This window comes from Eleutherodactylus coqui, chromosome 2 (assembly GCF_035609145.1).
Source record: "Eleutherodactylus coqui strain aEleCoq1 chromosome 2, aEleCoq1.hap1, whole genome shotgun sequence".
NCBI lineage: Eukaryota > Metazoa > Chordata > Amphibia > Anura > Eleutherodactylidae > Eleutherodactylus > Eleutherodactylus coqui.
In genome coordinates this window covers 88724616-88744076 of record NC_089838.1, presented here as the reverse complement: position 1 = coordinate 88744076, position 19461 = coordinate 88724616, and the positions used below count along the sequence as shown (strand labels likewise).

Sequence of the window (19461 nt, the reverse complement as noted above, 5' to 3'; positions counted from 1 at the left end):
CTGGTAGTTTCCATTTTTTCAGTTGCGAAAGTCCGTCATCTAGAGACGATATGTTGGTGGATTTTCCATCTCTAAATACATATAATTTGGTTGGAAATCCCCATTTGTAGGTAATTTTGTTGTTTCTAAGAACTTCTGTAATTGGGGCAAGCTTTTTACGTGCAGCCATGGTCAGCTGAGAGAAGTCGGAGAAGATTTTTATGTTAGCATATGGAGAGGGGAGTTCCTTTAGATGTCTGGATTTCTGAAGTATCTCCTCTTTTATGTGGAAGTAGTGTATTCTTGTTATCACATCCCTAGGGGCTTTCTCCGGAATATTTTTTGGCTTAGGGAGTCTGTGGATTCTGTCTAAAATAAACTCAGCTGGATTGGTGTTTGGCAGCAAGGATTTTAGGAGATCTTGTACATAAGCACGTAAATCTTCAGGTTTCACAGTCTCCTCTATTCCTCTAAACTTGAGGTTGTTTCGTCTATTACGATCTTCCTGATCTGCTAATTTAAATTTGAGGGCTTCAACTTCCTCAGACAGCTTGTAGTGAGCATCTATTAGCTCATTGTGGGAGCTTGTTATCTCCCCAGTTTTTGCCTCTAAGTGATCCACCCTGTCGCCGAGTTCTAGGATGTCAGAATTCACTCTTTTATTTATAGCAGCTAAATCTTTTTGCAATGAGCCCCTAAGAGCCAGCACCATATCCCTGATGAAGAATTCAGAGGCCGTCTGACCAGAGCATTCAATACTTAAGATGGGATCTGGCATACCCCCTCCCTCCTCAAGATCCCAGAGAGAAGGCTCCTGGGCATCACTCTCCTCCAGCCTTGGCTTTCTCTTCTCTGGGCTCTGTCTGGGAGAGGATGATTTTTTACTTTCTCTTTTTCCTGCAGCCTCCCTGTTTGCAGGGCACATCATCCCCCCTCCCCCACAGCCTGTGATATGCAGAGCTGATTCCTCTTGATCCTCTGCTTGTAGCTGCCAGTTTGAAGTGTAAGGGGTTAATGTCCCTGGATTATCTGGAGATGTGGGGCTCGGGGAAGCTCTCTTACCTCCTCTTCTATCTTGCAGTTCTCCTCGGGCTGCTTGTGGAATGTCAGAGCCGACAGCCCCCCCTCCTCCTCTGCTCACGTTGCACAGGGCTGCTTCCTCTCCCTTCCCTGACTGCACCTCCGACACTGTGTGGATCCAAGTAGGTGCATGGGGACTTTCAGAAGACGAGGAGCAGGGGGAGATGTCCTTATTACCTTTTCTGTTCTGTGTGTCTCCTCCTGCTGCCTTCTCCCTCTCCAGCCCGCTCTCTGCAGGAGCTGCAGACGCCATTTCCTGCTCTTCTGCCGCTCCCCGTGCTGGGAAAAAATCTGTCAGCCTCTTCGGTCCTGCTCTGGCTGACTTTCTCGTTTTCATCTCCCTTCTCCAGGTACCTTCCGATGTCTGGAGGGGAGGTTTCCCGGTCCTCTGGAGTTGCTAGGAGTTGCTAAAGCTGAGTGTTTACACGGAGCTGCACTAATATGTGTCCGCCATTTGCACCATCCAGGCCACGCCCCGTACCGAATGTGTTTTTCTCACTTTCCGGTGTCATAGAAACGAGAAATTTGACACGAGCATTGATTATGTCATAAATAGGAAAAGCTAATGGGTCCCAACTCGATTATTCAATTCTATGCGCAAAAGAATTAGCATCCAAATTTTACATACGGAATGTAATCTTCTCACTTTCCGGTGTCATAGAAACGTGAAATTTAAATTCACCCAAGTGGCTTACTTCTTACACGCCTACAACCTTCAAGACATTAGAACCCCTGACATAACTCTCTCTTTCCTAAACTCCAATATCAAAAAGTTCCCTACTAGGATATTCTACGACATCTTCTCGGGGAATCTGAAAACCCCTGGAAAATGTCATCTTATCAACTGGGGAAAAGATTTAAACCAAAACGTCCCTATTACTAAATGGCTCCAAGCTTTTAAATGGGCGGGTCAAGCTTCACAAGGAGCTGCCTTGATCGAAACCCATATAAAAACCCTGACACGTTGGTATTATACCCCAACGATTCTAAACAGCAGAGGCCTTTCAACTGACAACCAATGCTGGAGAGGTTGCGGACTTGCAGGATCCATGATACACATCTTTTGGTCATGCCCACGTCTTCGCCCCTTCTGGATAGACACATTTAACCTTATTAACAAAATATCCGGTATCAAGCTACCCTTCTCTCCAAAACTAGCTCTTCTACTACTTGACCCTGGTAATATCCACTTCCCCTTGAAAAAACTTATTGGACATATTTTACTAAGTGCCAAAAATCTAATTGCTAGAAAGTGGAAGTCCAACACAATCCCGAATGTAAAAGAACTGACTCAACTTATATCCGAACATAGCATTTTTGAAAAGATCATAGCTCTTCGGAACAATGATATCTCACACTATTACGATATGTGGAATCCATGGTTAAAAATCTTCCCCTGTTAAAGGTAGTTTTTTATTAGATAAGCAAATTTTGGTAGACCTCGGTTAGGTCTTATAGTCAAGGCTTATCACTTCGTTAATGCATATCCCTTACCCTTCCCCCCCTACCTTTCCATCCCTCTCCCCCCCCCCTCACATCACCCCCCCCCCTCACATCACCCCCCCCCCCTCACATCACCCCCCCCCCTACCCTCCCCTACCTTTTTTTCTCCAACGCTCCCCCCTCCCGCTCCCCACTTAAAGAAATAAGGATATGTGCTTTCTATTCTAACTGCATAATACACTAGTTATACAATTCTGTATCTTACGAGAAAACCTATTGTCAAAAAAGCTATTATTGGAAATGTTTATCCATATATAACTTGATTGTTTATCTCTGCACATATGCAACAAAAAATTATTGTTTAAAAAAAAAGAAACGTGAAATTTGGCACGAGCATTGATTATATGATAAATAGGAAAAGCTAATGGGTCCTAACTCGATTAGTCAATTCTATGCGCAAAAGAATTAGCGTCCAAATTTTATGTACGGAATGTATTTTTCTCACTTTCCGGTGTCATAGAAACGTGAAATTTGGCACGAGCATTAATTATGTCCTTAATAGGAAAAGCTAATGGGTCCCAACTCGATTATTCAATTCTATGCGCAAAAGAATTAGCGTCCAAATTTTACGTACGGAATGTCATTTTCTAACTTTCCGGTGTCATAAAAACGTGAAATTTGGCACAAGCATTAATTATGTCATAAATAAGAAAAGCTAATGGGTCCCAACTCGATTATTCAATTTTATGCGCAAAAGAATTAGTGTCCAAATATTACGTACGGAATGTAATTTTCTCACTTTCCAGTGTCATAGAAACGTAAAATTTGGCACGAGCATTGATTATGTCATAAATAGAAAAAGCTAATGGGTCCCAACTCGATTATTAAATTCTATGCGCAAAAGAATTAGCGTCCAAATTTTACGTTCGGAATGTGTTTTTCTCACTTTCCGGTGTCAAAGAAAAGTGAAATTTGACACGAGCATTGATTATGTCATAAATAGGAAAAGCTAATGGGTCCCAACTCAATTATTCAATTCTATGCGCAAAAGAATTAGCGTCCAAATATTACGTACAGAATGTAATTTTCTCACTTTCCGGTGTCATAGTAACGTGAAATTTGGCACAAGCATTGATTATGTCATAAATAGGAAAAGCTAATGGGTCTCAACTCGATTATTAAATTCTATGCGCAAAAGAATTAGCGTCCAAATTTTAAGTACGGAATGTGTTTTTCTCACTTTCCGGTGTCATAGAAACGTGAAATTTGGCACGAGCATTGATTATATCATAAATAGGAAAAGCTAATGGGTCCCAACTCGATTATTCAACTCTATGCGCAAAAGAATTAGCGTCCAAATTTTACGTACGGAATGTAAGTTTCTCACTTTCCGGTGTCATAGAAACGTGAAATTTGGCACGAGCATTGATTATGTCATAAATAGGAAAAGCTAATGGGTCCTAACTCGATTATTCAATTCTATGCGCAAAAGAATTGGTGTCCAAATTTTACGTACGGAATCTAATTCTCTCACTTCTTGGTGTCATAGAAACATGAAATTTGGAACGGGCATTGATTATGTCATAAATAGGAAAAGTTAATGGGTCCCAACTCGATTGTTCAATTCTAAGCGCAAAAGAATTAGCGTCCACATTTTACGTACGAAATCTAATTCTCTCACTTCCCGATGTCATAGAAACTTGAAATTTGGCACAGGCATTGATTATGTCATAAATAGAAAAAGTTAATGGGTCCCAACTCGATTATTTAATTCTAGGTACAAAAGAATTGGTGTCCAAATTTTACGTATGGAATCTAATTCTCTCACTTCCTGATGTCATTTTATATAAAGGAAACTTCGCATGGTTACCTCGCTGTGGTGTTTCCTGGGTAACGCAGAGAACTATGCAAAATGGTGAACATATGTTTTTCCGGTATCTCTAAAGTAACCACAACTTCATAAGATTTTCTGTGTGAACACCAGATAAACACCAGTACCAAATTAACTCGGGCGAAGCCGGATATATCAGCTAGTTAAATATAAAACATAGAGGCAGGAAGTTTCTGAATTATAATTAATTATGGTTAATTTGACAAAAAAACTTGCCCGTCATTCATTGGGGGAAAGCTGCCTCTGATTGGCTGAGCACCTCAGCCAATCACATTCAGCTCTTTCAGCAGGCGGGGATTTTAAATCCCCGCCTGCTGATAGATTGGCACAACATTGCAGGGCACAGCAGGGGAAGACGCAGCTGTGCTCCAGCAGCTGAAGCAAGGTGAGTATGTATTTTTTTTGTTTTTTAAACCCATTTTACTTGATTTTCAGGGAAGGGCTTATATTTAAAGCCCTTCCCTGAAATCAATTGCCAGCAGCAGAATCCTCTACCGCAGCTGACATGTGTGACAGCTGCGGTAGAGAATTGAAGAATTCTTCTGCTGCATCTGTCACAGATGTGGCAGATGTAGCAGCAGGGAATTCTTTTAACTAGCCGGGATGAAGGAAACATCTGTCACATGCAGCAGATGTGTTCTTCATGCCCACAGGGGTCACGGCAGTGGCCGGTAAGTAACTATTTTTTATTTTTTTTTACAGTTAAATTTTTCTTTTCCAGGGAAGGGCTTATATGTAAAGCCATTCCCTAAAAAAGAATGCAGGGGTGCTGGCAGTGGTCCCCAACCTTTCGGCACCAGGGACCGGCTTCAAGCGAGACTATTTTTACAAGGCCTGGCAGGGTGGGGCGGGACATGGGTGGGGCTTTGGTTATATGGGGCGGGGTTATGAAGGGGGTTGGAGTTTAGTGCATACTTATTTAATTATGACCTGGCAGTACACACATAGGGCAGTATAATATATCACCCCCCGCCACCTGGCAGCACACAAATAGGGCAGTGGGCAGTATATAATCTATCTCCCTCCCCAGCACACACATGGGGCAGCATATAATTTATCTACACCCTCCTTTCCGGCAGGATTACCTTGAAAACTGACCTAGGTCCTAACAGGTGTACAGGCGCGGCGGCTGCTGCTGCTTGCTCTTCCTCCTACTCACGGGATGCTCTGTTGTTTGGCGCCACAGTCCTCAGAGCTTCAAGAAGGCGCCTTGTGAACCTGATAGTGGCCCCAGAAAAAACAACGACCCCACAGTGGCCCAATTAGTAATATTAACCACCATAGCAACGTTATAACTATAAGCCCCCCCCCTTCAGAAATAATAATAAGCCCCCTCAGTAATAAACCCCCCCTCAGTAATAATAAGCCTCCTCAGTAATAAGCGCCCACCTCAGTAATAATAATAAGCCTCCACCTCAGTAATAATAATAGGCAGCCTCCCCCCAGTAATAAGCAGCCTCCCCCCCAGTAATAAGCAGCCTCCCCCCCCCCCCCCGGTAATAAGCAGCCTCCCCCTACCCCGGTAATAGGCAGGCGCCCCCGGTAATAGGCAGCCCCCCCCCAGTAATAGGCAGCCCCCATCCCTCAGTAATAAGCAGCCCCCACCCCCAGTAATAAGCAGCCCCCCTCCCGAAATAAGTAGCCTCCTCCCCCCAGTAATAACCCCCCCTGTAATAGGCAGCCCCCCCAGTAATAGGCAGCCCCCCTCCCAGTAATAGGCAGCCGCCCCCCCCCCCCCGGAAATAGGCAGCCCTTCCCCCCAGTAATAGGCAGCCCCACCCCCCAGTAATAGGTCACACTGACATAAGTGTGTAGCCCAGCACGCTTCCTCCCCGAGTCCTCTCCTGCGGAACTAATGAGCAGGGAACTGGGGGAGGAGGATCCTGGCTGCACACTGACGTCAGTGTGCGCTGGGATCAGTGGCAACAGCGGGGAGCTGCGGCACCCCAGCTGGTAATCGCTTCAGTGGTGAGCGGCATTGGCACGCCGCGGGCCCCATAACACGAGGCAGCGGGCCGGATTCGGCCCACTGGCCTCGTGTTTGACATGTTTTAGAACAAAAATTCCCAGCGGTGCCACGGACCGGCAGCAAACACCTAACGGCCCGGCCCCGGTCTGCAGACCGGTGGTTGGGGACCCCTGCCCTATGGTGCACGCATGTCCTATCTTTGCAGGCACATGCCTGTAAAGCACGGACATGTGAACACACCATAGGGAATGCATTGTTGCAAATAGAAGCGTGTTTTTATGCGTGCATATCCACACACAAAAACACGTTTGTGCAAAGCCACCCTAGGGGCTAGAACAGAAGACCGTGATTTCATTCCATTTTGATTGCAATGGTATCGTTTTCACAGCTGTGTTTCTTGTTCACTATTCCTCCGCGTGAGAAAAAAGAGGCTATGCCTTATCTTTCTTGCATGTAGCATTTCTACATGTTGTAAAAGAAAGGGGAGGACCTATCTTACAGCTGTGTTACCCTAATGCAACTCAATGGAGCATAACATCCGTAAAAAATATCTGCGTAATATGGATCGGAAATACGACGATGTGATTAAGGCAGAAATAGTCTCAGAAGGGACAATTAGTTTCACAAGAAGACCGCATGCTAAAGGCTACACTAAAGCTACAGATCTATAAATGAGGATTACATAATGACTAGATGTGATAAGGTAAGATTAACACTGATACATTATATGTGCTATATAATAACATAAAATACTTAACTCCTTCAGCAAGTTGATTGTTCACTGCAGATTGGAAGGCCTCGATACAAACAGAACTGGCTTCATTTTGGATCTCTACTTCTCAGTGGTAAATAAGCAAATGGGCTGTATTAAGCCAATGGAAAAACTAGACATATGTTTGGGACAGCGACAAAACGGTAAAAGGTGTTGTGTGAGAGCATCAAGCAGAATGAACTTAAAAATAATAAATCAGAATAAAACAATCACATTTTTCTGTAGGACGAATTCTATAAATGATGACCACGTAATGCGCAAAATATCTGGCTAGAGATATATCCAACACGGATAAATTTCAGGACAACACTGGTTAATATTCCATGCTTCATAAGTAGTTTTTGCAATATTGAAAAGGTTCACTCTTAATTGATACTTTTTTTTACTTTTTAGTGTTGCCTATCTAAAACTCTTGGTATCCCAATTCGAGAAATTTTAGAAGCTGTGGTAAGAATCTTCCTTCCTATGTTATGATGTTATGTTATTGGCTCATTGCTAAAGTTTATTTCATAAAATTTAATGATTAAAGATGAGCGAGCACCAAAATACTCAGGTACTCATTGCTCAAGTCGAACTTTCCGCGATGCTCGAGAGATCGTTTCGAGTAACGAACCCCATTATAGTCAATGGGCGACTCGAGCATTTTTGTATATGACCGCTGCCTCTTCTCCTGGGTTACATGCTGCCCAAACACCCCCCCCCCCCCCCCCCGCGCGCGCACGACCCTGCGTCTGCAGCACACACAAAAGTGTCCTTGAGCACCCTTCAGCTGCCCTCATGCCACACACTGGCTTCATAGCCACACCACCCTCATGACTAGTTATAAGTGCGTCTGCCATAAGGAGGAACTGGAGGCACACACTGCAGAGGGTTGGCAGGACCCGATAGCGACCCTCTTTAATAGGGGCGGGTCGATAGCCCACAATGCTGTAGAGAATCGATGAGAAATTGACGTTCGATCTTCATTCCAAACCTGTGCCACCTCCGTCAGGAGCTGCAAACGTGGGCATGAGTTACATAGCTATGGGGAATCCGTGTGCCCACACAGTATTCATTCTGTCTAGGTGTCGGATAGCTCAATCCACACCGCAAGGGGAAAGCCATCCGCACTCTGTCCCCTACCCAAGTCAGTCAGTGTCTTTGTGCCAGACAGGTCAAAAACCGCGATGGGAACTAAGTGTGCACCCACAGCAGGGGTGGTTCCCAGGAAACCACCAACGGTACATAAAAAAATCCCATTGCAGTGCCTCCCTTAAAGCTGAGGTAACGTGAATTTAAATGCAGGTTGGCTTCGGCCAACACTGCATGCCCCAGTCAGTCTTGGTAATTTAGATTGTCACAGGTAGGTAGAACTCCCCTATGGGAAGTCTGTGTACACCCACAGCATGGGTGGCTCCCTGGAACCCACCGACGGTATATAAATGAATCCCATTCCAGCACCCCGGACAGCTGAGGTAACGTGAGATAAAATGCAGGTTGGCTTCGGCCCACACTGCATGCCCCAGTCAGTCTGGGTTATTTTCATAGTTACAGGTAGGTAGAACTCTGCTATGGGAAGTCTGTGTGCACCCACAGCAGGGGTGGGTCCCAGGAAGCCACCGACGGTACATAAAAATATCTCATTGCAGTGCCTCCCTTAAAGCTGAGGTAACATGAGATGAAATGCTGGTTGGCTTTGGCCAAAACTGCATGCCCCAGTCAGTCTGGGTAATTTAGATTGTCACAGGTAGGTAGAACTCCCCTATGGGAAGTCTGTGTGCACTCACAGTATGGGTGGCTCCCTGGAACCCACCGACGGGGTTGGTTAAGTGAGTGACAGCATATGTGCCTGCCATAGACAAGTATGTCCTCCACAGCATTGTCTGGCTGACGGCATATTTGTAGTGCTTATGGCGGTTGCGCCTGTCCTACTGCGATTTTGCTGATGGCGATAGTGCCTGCCTTGTGGCGATAGTGCCTATGGTGACTGTGTCTGCTTTGAAGAGTAAGGGGTATTGGATTTTTGGCTTTTTCTGTGAATTATTCATAACATTGCAGAGCCCAGAATAGTTTAGGTAATGTGAGATAAAATGTAGGTAGGCTTCGGCTTCAGCTTGGGTTTTTTTTTTTGGGCCAGGTATGTTGAACACCGCGATGGGAAAACTTAGTGCACCCATAGTATGCACAGACCCCCGTAATACTCCTGTTGCAAAGGTATAAGCTGACCCCACTAACAGTTATGTTGCAGAAGTCTAGGGAGACTAGTAACACTTCTGTAGTAACAGTATAGAAAGACCCCAGTAACATTTCAGTAGCTGCAGTATAGGCAGAGCCCAGTATCAGTTGCATTTCAGTAGTAACAGTATCGACAGACCCCTGTAACATTTCCGTTATAGCAGTAAAGGCAGAGCCCAGTATTAGTAACATTTCAGTAGTAGTTACAGTACAGACAGATTGACAACAGCTTTGTGGAAAAGCTAGTATTTTCTGAGGCAAGAGGGGCATTTGATTGCAATGAAAAGGATATTCAAGGTACTGAAAGTCTGAATTCCTCCTCATCTCAAGCTGAAATATGGAAAGGCTTCATTCATATGTTTTCTGTTGACCATTTCAAAGTGTTAGCAAATAGCAATCCAAGTTTCTGGCTATACCACGCATCTTTCTTAGGAATTACCAAAGATGATCACAAGTAAAGGCCTCATCAGTCAATCCAAAATCATTCCGGGAGTATGTGGTTCTCAGCTGGCCTGCTTCCACCAAGGATCGGTGCCTGCTGCTACTCTGTCCCTAGCCCTGCAGGGGTGCTGAGTTCTATAGTCGGCTCTATTCCTACCTCAGCTGTACGCTTATCTTTGTAATTAGCAGTACCAGCAAGTTGGAAGCCACCATTGCTCTACCAGTCGGCTGAAAGCTTCAGCTAGAGTTAATGGACTAGTACCCCGGTTTTATTTACTTGGTTTTTGGAATGTGGCCAGGATTAGGAGGGCCGGGGCGGGGAGGGGGGGGGGTCATTCCTATTGTGGCGTTTTAGGTGAAATTCTTGGACCACCGCAAGACGGACCACTGCAAAAGCATTTGCCAAGAATGCTTTCATTGCTGAAGGAGGAGGAGGGGGATGTTTTTGAGGCAGTACGTGTCCACGTGTCCGTGCTTATATGCACCTTCCCAGTAACCACGTTGGTTAAAAATAGTCGTGACTGTGGGCCTAGTAGTGCGGCCCCACCACCATTATGTCTTTGGAAAGCCTCTGTTTCCACAAGCCTGTAACATTGCAGTAGCTGCAGTATAGGCAGAGCCCTGTATTAGTAACATTTCAGTAGTAACAGTATATACAGACCCCAGTAACATTTCCGTAGCAGCACTATAGGCAGAGCAGCACATTAACATTTCCGTAGCAGCAGTATAGGCAGAGCCCAGTATTAGTAACATTTCAGTAGTAGCAGTATAGACAGACCCCCGTAACATTTCCGTAGCAGCAGTATAGGCAGAGCCCAGTATTAGTTACATTTCTGTGGTAACAGTATAGGCAGACCCCAGTAACATTTCAGTAGCAGCAGTATAGGCAGAGTATTAGTAACATTTCAGAAGTAACAGAATAGACAGACCCTGTAACATTTGCGTAGCAGCAGTATAGGCAGAGCCCAGCATTAGTAACATTTATGTGGTAACAGTATAGATAGACCCCAGTAGCATTTTAGTAGCAGCAGTATAGGCACAGCCCAGTAACATTTCAGTAATAACAGTATAGCCAGACCTCTGTAATATTTCCATAGCAGCAGTATAGGCAGAGCTCGGTATTAGTAACATTTCAGTAGTAACAGTATAGACAGACCCCAGTAACATTTCAGTAGCAGCAGTATAGGCAGAGCCCAGTATTAGTAACATTTCTGTGGTAACAGTATAGACAGACCCCAGTAACATTTCCGTAGCAGCAGTATAGGCAGAGCCCAGTATTAGTTACATTTCTGTGGTAACAGTATGGACAGACCCCAGTAACATTTCCGTAGCAGCAGTATAGGCAGAGCAGCACATTAACATTTCCGTAACAGCAGTATAGGCATAGCCCAATATTAGTTACATTTCAGTAGTAACAGTATAGACAGACCCCAGTAACATTTCCATAGAAGCAGTTTAGGCAGAGCCCAGTACTAGTAACATTACAGTAGTAACAGTATACACAGACCACGGTAACATTTCAGGAGCAGAAGTATCGGCAGACCAAAGTTACATTTCTGTTGCAGAAGTATAGGCAGACCCCTGTAGCATTACTGTGGCAGAAGTATAGGCAGGCAGAACCGAGTTACATTTCTGTAGCAAAAGTGTAGGCCAACCCCAGACACAGTGGTGTACCATGAGTGCAGGCGAACCCCATAAAAATTACTTGGATTACATTGTAGGCGAGGGCCCCAAAAATTTGTGTACCTACAGTACAAATGTACCCCAGAAAAATTGCCCATGCCCAACCCAGACGGCAGGTGAAACCCATTACTCGCTGAGCTTACCGTGGCTTAATTTGTAACTAGGCCTGGAGGCAGCCCAGTTAAAAAAATTGGTTCAGGTGGAAGTTTCAATGCTTTAATTAGAATAGAAACGTATAAATATTGTTTACAAAAGTTATATGAGCCTTTTGGCCCTAAGAAAAATTGCCCGTTCGGGGTGATTACGTGAGGTTTCAGGAGGAGGAGCAGGAGGAGGACGACGAATATCATACACAGATTGACAAAGGTAAATGTCCCCATTTTTTACGGTGATAGAGAACAATGCTTGCATCCGCGGTTGCAGCAAAAATAATCTTTAGGTACCGCTGCTGTCCGCTGGTGGAGAAGAGAAGTCTGGGGAAATCCAGGCTTTGTTCATCTTTATGAGTGTAAGCCTGTCGGCACTGTCAGTTGACAGGCGGGTACGCTTATCCGTGATGATTCCCCCAGCTGCACTAAACACCCTCTCTGACAAGACGCTAGCCGCAGGGCAAGCAAGCACCTCCAGGGCATACAGCGCGAGTTCGTGCCACGTGTCCAGCTTTGACACCCAGTAGTTGTACGGAGCAGAGGCGTCACGGAGGACGGTCGTACGATCGGCTACGTACTCCCTCACCATCCTTTTACAGCGCTCCCTCCGACAAAGCCTTGACTGGGGAGTGGTGACAAAGGCTTGCTGGGGACCCATAAAGCTGGTAAAAGCCTTGGAGAGTGTTCCCCTGCCTGCGCTGAACATGCTGCCTGATCTCCACGCCTCCCCTGCTACTTGGCCCTCGGAACTGCGCCTTCTGCCACTAGCGCTGTCGGATGGGAAGTTTACCATTAGTTTGTCCACCAGGGCCTTGTGGTATTGCATTACTCTCGAACCCCTTTCCTCTTCTGGAATGAGAGTGGAAAGGTTCTCCTTATACCGTGGGTTGAGCAGTGTGTACACCCAGTAATCCATAGTGGCCAGAATGCGTCTAACGCGAGGGTCACGAGAAAGGCATCCTAACATGAAGTCAGCCATGTGTGCCAGGGTACCTCTACACAACACCTTGCTGTCCTCACTAGGAAGATCACTTTCAGGATCCTCCTCTACAGGCCATACACGGTGAACGGATGAGAGGCAAGCAGCATGGGTACCCTCTGCAGTTGGCCCAGCTGTCTCTTACCCCTCCTCCTCCTCAGGCTCCTCCCCCTCCTCCTCCTCAACACGCTGACATATAGATATGAGGGTGCTCTGACTATCCAGCGACATACTGTCTTCCCCCGCCTGCATTTCCAACAGCAAAGCAGCTGCCTTTATGCTTTGCAGGGAACTTCTCAACAGGCATAGCAGAGGAATGGTGACGCTAATGATTGCAGCATCGCCGCTCACCATCTGGGTAGACTCCTCAAAGTTTCCAAGGACCTGGCAGATATCTGCCATCCAGGCCCACTCCTCTGTAAAGAATTGAGGAATCTGACTCCCACTACGCCGCCCATGTTGGAGTTGGTATTCCACTATAGCGCTATGCTGCTCATACAGCCTGGCCAACATGTGCAGCGTAGAGCTCCACTGTGTGGGCACGTCGCAAAGCAGTCGGTGAACTGGCAGACTAAACCGATTTTGCAGGGTCCGCAGGGTGGCATCCGTGTTCAACTTGTGGAAATGTGCGCTGACCCGGCACACCTTTCCAAGGAGGTCAGACAAGTGTGGGTAGCTTTTCTGAAACTGCTGAACCACCAAATTAAAGATGTGGGCCAGGCATGGCACGTGCGTGACGCTGCTGAGCTGCAGAGCCACCACCAGGTTACGGCCGTTGTCACACACGACCATGCCCATTTGGAGGCTCAGTGGCGAAAGCCAGCCATCGGTCTGCTCTGTCAGACCATGCAACAGTTCGTGGGCCGTGTGCCTCTTCTCTCCTAAGCTGATTAGTTTCAGCACGGCCTGCTGACGCTTGCCCACCGCTCCACACCGACTGCTGGTGACGTTCTGCTGCTGACATATCTTGATTGCGGTGTAGAGGTTGCGTAGGAGGAGGAAGGTTTAGTGGAGGTGGCATACACCACCGCAGATACCAGCACCGAGCTGGGGCGCGCAATTCTGGGGTTGGGTAGGACGTGAGCGGTCCCAGGCTCTGACTCGGTCCCAGCCTCCACTAAATTCACCCAATGTCCCGTCAGAAGATATTGTGGCCCTGCCCGCCTGTGCTTGTCCACGTGTCCGTTGTTAAGTTGACCTTGCCAGTAACTACGTTGGTGAGGGCACGTACAATGTTGCGGGATACGTGGTTGTGCAGGGCTGGGACAGCACACCGTGAAAAATAGTGGCGACTGGGGACCGAGTAGCGCGGGGCCGCCGCTGCCATCAAGTTTTTGAAAGCCTCCGTTTCCACAAGCCTGTACGGCAGCATCTCCAGGCTGATCAGTTTGGCAATGTGGACATTTAAAGCTTGAGCATGCGGATGCGTGGCAACGTATTTGCGCTTTCGCTCCAACGCTTGTGCTAGCGACAGCTGGACGCAGCGCTGAGAGACATTGCTGGATGGGGCCGAGGACAGCGGAGGTAGGGGTGTGGGTCCAGGCCGGGAGACGCTTGTGCCTGTGTCCTGAGAGATGGGTTGGATCTTAGTGGCAGGTTGGGGCACAGGGGGAGAGGCAGTGATGCAAACCGGAGGCGGTGAACGGCCTTCGTCCCACCTTGTGGGGTGCTTGGCCATCATATGCCTGCGCATGCTGGTGGTGGTGAGGCTGGTAGTGGTCGCTCCCCGGCTGATCTTGGCGCGACAAAGGTTGCACACCACTGTTCGTCGGACGTCCGCGCTCTCAGTGAAAAACTGCCACACCTTTGAGCACCTTGGCCTCTGAACGGTGGCTTTGGCGCAAGGGGGTGCTTTGGGAAACAGCTCGAGGATTATTTGCTCTGGCCCTGCCTCTACCCCTGGCCACCCCACTGCCTCTTCCAACCTATTCTGCGGCTGCAATTGCCTCCCCCTCTGTCCGGCTCTTCATTTGAGCTGTGCGCCACATTTTTTTGCTACCCCCCACTGTTGTGGGTCTCCACTGAGGAGTGCCGCTGTGACTTGCTTTTGGAGGATATCCCTCTATGGGTGTCTGTCACCATACACTGTGCGGGCAGCTGACGGCAAACACAGAGCGGTGTAAAAAAATGGTGGTTTCTTGGCGTGCAGTTAAAGGCAGACAGCGCTTACGCTTCACAAACTGCACCCAGAAATAAATTAAACGGAAGGCTGCACGCAGGCCTTGTTGTGCAATATTCAGTTGTGATGCACCTCAAGTCCCACAGGCCACGCAGTGAAATGCATTGGGTCACAGGTAGGCTTAGAAGGATTTATCTTTTAAAATATTTTTTTTTCAATGCAATGCAGGCTATAGAGCGTGTATCGGACTTTCCCTCTATGGGTGTCTGTCACTGTACACTGTGCGGGCAGCTGACTGCAAACACAGAGCGGTGTAAAAAATTGGTGGTTTCTTGGCGTGCTGTTGGAGGCAGACAGCGCTTATGTTACACAAACTGCACCCAGAAAATGTAACAGAAGGCTGCAAGCACGCCTAGCTGTGCAATACTGAGGTACTACAACTCCTAGCAGCCACGGAGTTAAATACACACGGTCACAGGTAGCCCTAAGAAGGACCGTTGGGGTTCTTTTAGACAGGATTCCACACTACCACTGTCCCTGCCTCACCAATACTTCCCCTATACTACGTAGTACAGACTGCAGCCTGAGAACGCTAAAGCCTGCACACTAGAGATGAGCGAACGTGTTCTTCCGAGCTTGATATTCGTGCGAATATTAGGGTGTTCGGGATGTTCGTTATTCGTAACGAACACCATGCAGTGTTCTGGTTACTTTCACTTCCTTCCCTGAGACGTTAGCGCGCTTTTCTGGCCAATTGAAAGACAGGGAAGGTATTACAACTTCCCCCTGTGACGTTCAAGCCCTATACCACCCCCCTGCTGTGAGTGGCTGGGAAGATCAGGTGTCACCCGAACATAAAAGTCGGCCCCTCCCGCGGTTCGCCTCAGATGCGGTGTGAGTTAGATGAGGGACAGTGCTGTTTGTACCGGAGCTGCTGTAGGGAAAGAATTGGTAGTTAGTGTAGGCTTCAAGACCCCCCAAAGGTCCTTATTAGGGCCACTGATAGCTGTGTGTTGGCTGCTGTTAGCAGTGGCAAATTTTTTTTTTCTCAAAATCGGCAGTGCAGAGCATTGCACCCGGCATTAGGGACAGAAGTGCTGCATAGGCAGGGAGAGTGTTAGGAGTGAGTGTAGCCTTCAAGAACCTCAACGGTCCTTTCTAGGGCCATATTTATCCGTGTGCAGTACTGTCCAGGCTGCTGTTAGCTGTGCTGCATTTTTTTTTGCTTCTCAAAATCGCCTCTGCAGACCATTGCACCCTCCATTGATACTGCAGGGAAAGAATTGTATAGGCAGGGCCACAACACAGTTATTATTCATTGAATATACGCAGTGCTGCCTTTTGGTGGAAAAAAACTGAAAACAAATCTATTTGTCCAGCCTCTGTCCGTCCTAAGGGCTGTGGACACGTGTGAGCTGCGTGAACAACATTGCTAAATCAGACGCACCCAGCTACGCTTTACTGCTGGCTTCGCCATTTGCTTTCCTTAATTGGGAAAAAAATACCTGCTCTGCCAGAGTTATAATAACTCTGCTACCCTCACGTTCTGTGACACATAAGCAGGGACACAGCACAGTTATTAAACTTCTCATGTTCATTGAATATACGCAGTGCTGCCTTTTGGTGGAAAAAAACTGAAAACAAATCTATTTGTCCAGCCTCTGTCCGTCCTAAGGGCTGTGGACACGTGTGAGCTGCGTGAACAACATTGCTAAATCAGACGCACCCAGCTACGCTTTACTGCTGGCTTCGCCATTTGCTTTCCTTAATTGGGAAAAAAATACCTGCTCTGCCAGAGTTATAATAACTCTGCTACCCTCACGTTCTGTGACACATAAGCAGGGACACAGCACAGTTATTAAACTTAGATAATTCATTCACTAGAGGCAGTGGGGCCTTTCGTTTTCCAAAAAGGGCAAAAATTATATTTGGCCTGCAGTCTTGCGCCAATTTATTTCCTGCCTGTGAAATCAAATCACTGGTAATACAGCATGCTGAGGGGTAGGGGTAGGCCTAGAGGACGTGGACGCGGCCGAGGACGCGGAGGGCCAAGTCAGGGTGTGGGCACAGCCCGAGCTCCTGATCCCGGTGTGTCGCAGCCGACTGCTGCGCGATTAGGAGAGAGGCACGTTTCTGGCGTCCCCGCATTCATCGCCCAATTAATGGGTCCACGCGGGAGACGGTTATTAGAAAATGAGCAGTGTGAGCAGGTCCTGTCCTGGATGGCAGAAAGTGCTTCGAGCAACCTATCGTCTACCCGCAGTTCTGCGCCGTCCACTGCTGCCAATCCGAATCCTCTGTCTGCTGCTCCTCCTTCCTCCCAGCCTCCTCACTCCACTACAATAACACCTGCTCAGGAGCGGGAGCACTCCCAGGAACTGTTCTCGGGCCCCTGCTTAGATTGGGCAGCAGCGGTTCCTCTCCCACCAGAGGAGTTTATCGTCACTGATGCCCAACCATTCGAAAGTTCCCGGGGTCCGGGGGAAGAGGCTGGGGACTTCCGCCAACTGTCTCAACAACTTTCTGTGGGTGAGGAGGACGATGACGATCAGACACAGTTGTCTTGCAGTGAGGTAGTAGTAAGGGCAGTAAGTCCGAGGGAGCAGCGCACAGAGGATTCGGAGGAAGAGCAGCAGGACGATGAGGTGACTGACCCCACCTGGTGTGCAACGCTTACTCAGGAGGACAGGTCTTCAGAGGGGGAGTCAAGGGCATCAGCAGGGCAGGTTGCAAGAGGCAGTGCGGTGGCCAGGGGTAGAGGCAGGGCCAGACCGAATAATCCACCAAGTGTTTCCCAAAGCGCCCCCTCGCGCCATGCCACCCTGCAGAGGCCGAGGTGCTCTAAGGTCTGGCAGTTTTTCACAGAGACGCCTGACGACCGACGAACAGTGGTGTGCAACCTTTGTCGCGCAAAGCTCAGCCGGGGAGCCAACACCAACAGCCTCACCACCACCACCATGCGCAGACATATGATGGCCAAGCACCCCGCAAGGTGGGACGAAGGCCGTTCAGCGCCTCCGGTTTGCACCCCTGCCTCTCCCCCTGTGCCCCAACCTGCCACTGAGATGCAACCCCCCTCTCAGGACACAGGCACTACCGTCTCCTGGCCTGCACCCACACCCTCACCTCCGCTGTCCTCGGCCCCATCCAGCAGTGTAGTTCAGCGCACCGTCCAGCCGTCGCTTGCGCAACTGTTGGAGCGCAAGCGCAAGTACGCTGCCACGTACCCGCACGCTCAAACGTTAACCGTCCGCATAGCAAAATTCATCAGCCTTGAGATGCTGCCGTATAGGGTTGTGGAAACGGAGTCCTTCAAAAGTATCATGGAGGCGGCGGCCCCGCGCTACTCAGTTCCCAGTCGCCACTACTTTTCCCGATGTGCCGTCCCAGCCCTGCACGACCACGTCTCCCGCAACATTGTACGCGCCCTCACCAACGCGGTTACTGCCACGGTCCACTTAACTACGGACACGTGGACAAGCACAGGCGGGCAGGGCCACTACATCTCCCTGACGGCACATTGGGTGAATTTAGTGGAGGCTGGGACAGAGTCAGAGCCTGGGACCGCTCACGTCCTACCCACCCCCAGAATTGCGGGCCCCAGCTCGGTGGTGGTATCTGCGGAGGTGTATGCTTCCTCCACTAAAGCACCCTCCTCCTCCTCCTCCTCCTCCTCCTCCTCTGTCTCGCAATCAAGATGTGTTAGCAGCAGCATGTCGCCAGCAGTCGGTGTCGCGCGGTGTGGCAGCACAGCGGTGGGCAAGCGTCAGCAGGCCGTGCTGAAACTACTCAGCTTAGGCGATAAGAGGCACACGGCCCACGAACTGCTGCAGGGTCTGACACAGCAGACCGACCGCTGGCTTGTGCCGCTGAGCCTCCAACCGGGCATGGTCGTGTGTGACAACGGCCGTAACCTGGTGGCGGCTCTGCAGCTCGGCAGCCTCACGCACGTGCCATGCCTGGCCCACGTCTTTAATTTGGTGGTTCAGCGGTTTCTGAAAAGCTACCCACGCTTGTCAGACCTGCTCGTAAAGGCGGTCCGGCTCTGCGCACATTTCCGCAAGTCCCACACGGACGCTGCCACCCTGCGCACCCTGCAACATCACTTTAAGCTGCCAGTGCACCGACTGCTGTGCGACGTGCCCACACGGTGGAACTCTACGCTCCACATGTTGGCCAGGCTCTATGAACAACGTAGAGCTATAGTCGAATACCAACTCCAACATGGGCGGCGCAGTGGGAGTCAGCCTCCTCAATTCCTTTCAGAAGAGTGGGCCTGGTTGGCAGACATCTGCCATGTCCTTGGTAATTTTGAGGAGTCTACCCAGGTGGTGAGCGGCGATGCTACAATCATTAGCGTCACCATTCCTCTGCTATGCATCTTGAGAAATTCCCTGCAAACCATAAAGGCAGCTGCTTTGCGCTCGGAAACGGGGGCGGGGGAAGACAGTATGCCGCTGGATAGTCAGGGCACCCTCCTGTCTATTTCTGAGCGCGTACAGGAGGAGGAGGAGGAGCATGAGGAGGATGAGGAGGAGGGGGAAGAGACAGCTTGGCCCGCTGCTGACGGTACACCGGCTGATTGCCTGTCATCCTTTCAGCGTGTATGGCCTGAGGAGGAGGAGGAGGAGGAGGAGGAGGAGGAGGATCCTGAAAGTGATCTTCCTAGTGAAGACAGCCATGTGTTGCGTACAGGTACCCTGGCACACATGGCTGACTTCATGTTAGGATGCCTTTCTCGT

The 19461-nt window shown here is 48.7% G+C and overlaps 1 protein-coding gene across 1 annotated transcript in view; it reads left to right on the top strand.

The window, feature by feature from the left end:
• The window catches only part of LOC136610003 (uncharacterized), an 81289-nt gene that overhangs the window by 28103 nt on the left and 33725 nt on the right, over positions 1 to 19461 (top strand). Inside the window, exon 5 of the mRNA XM_066589276.1 lies at positions 7528 to 7581. Coding sequence (XP_066445373.1) covers positions 7528 to 7581 — 54 coding nt within the window. The remainder of the gene's footprint in view (positions 1 to 7527; positions 7582 to 19461) is intronic.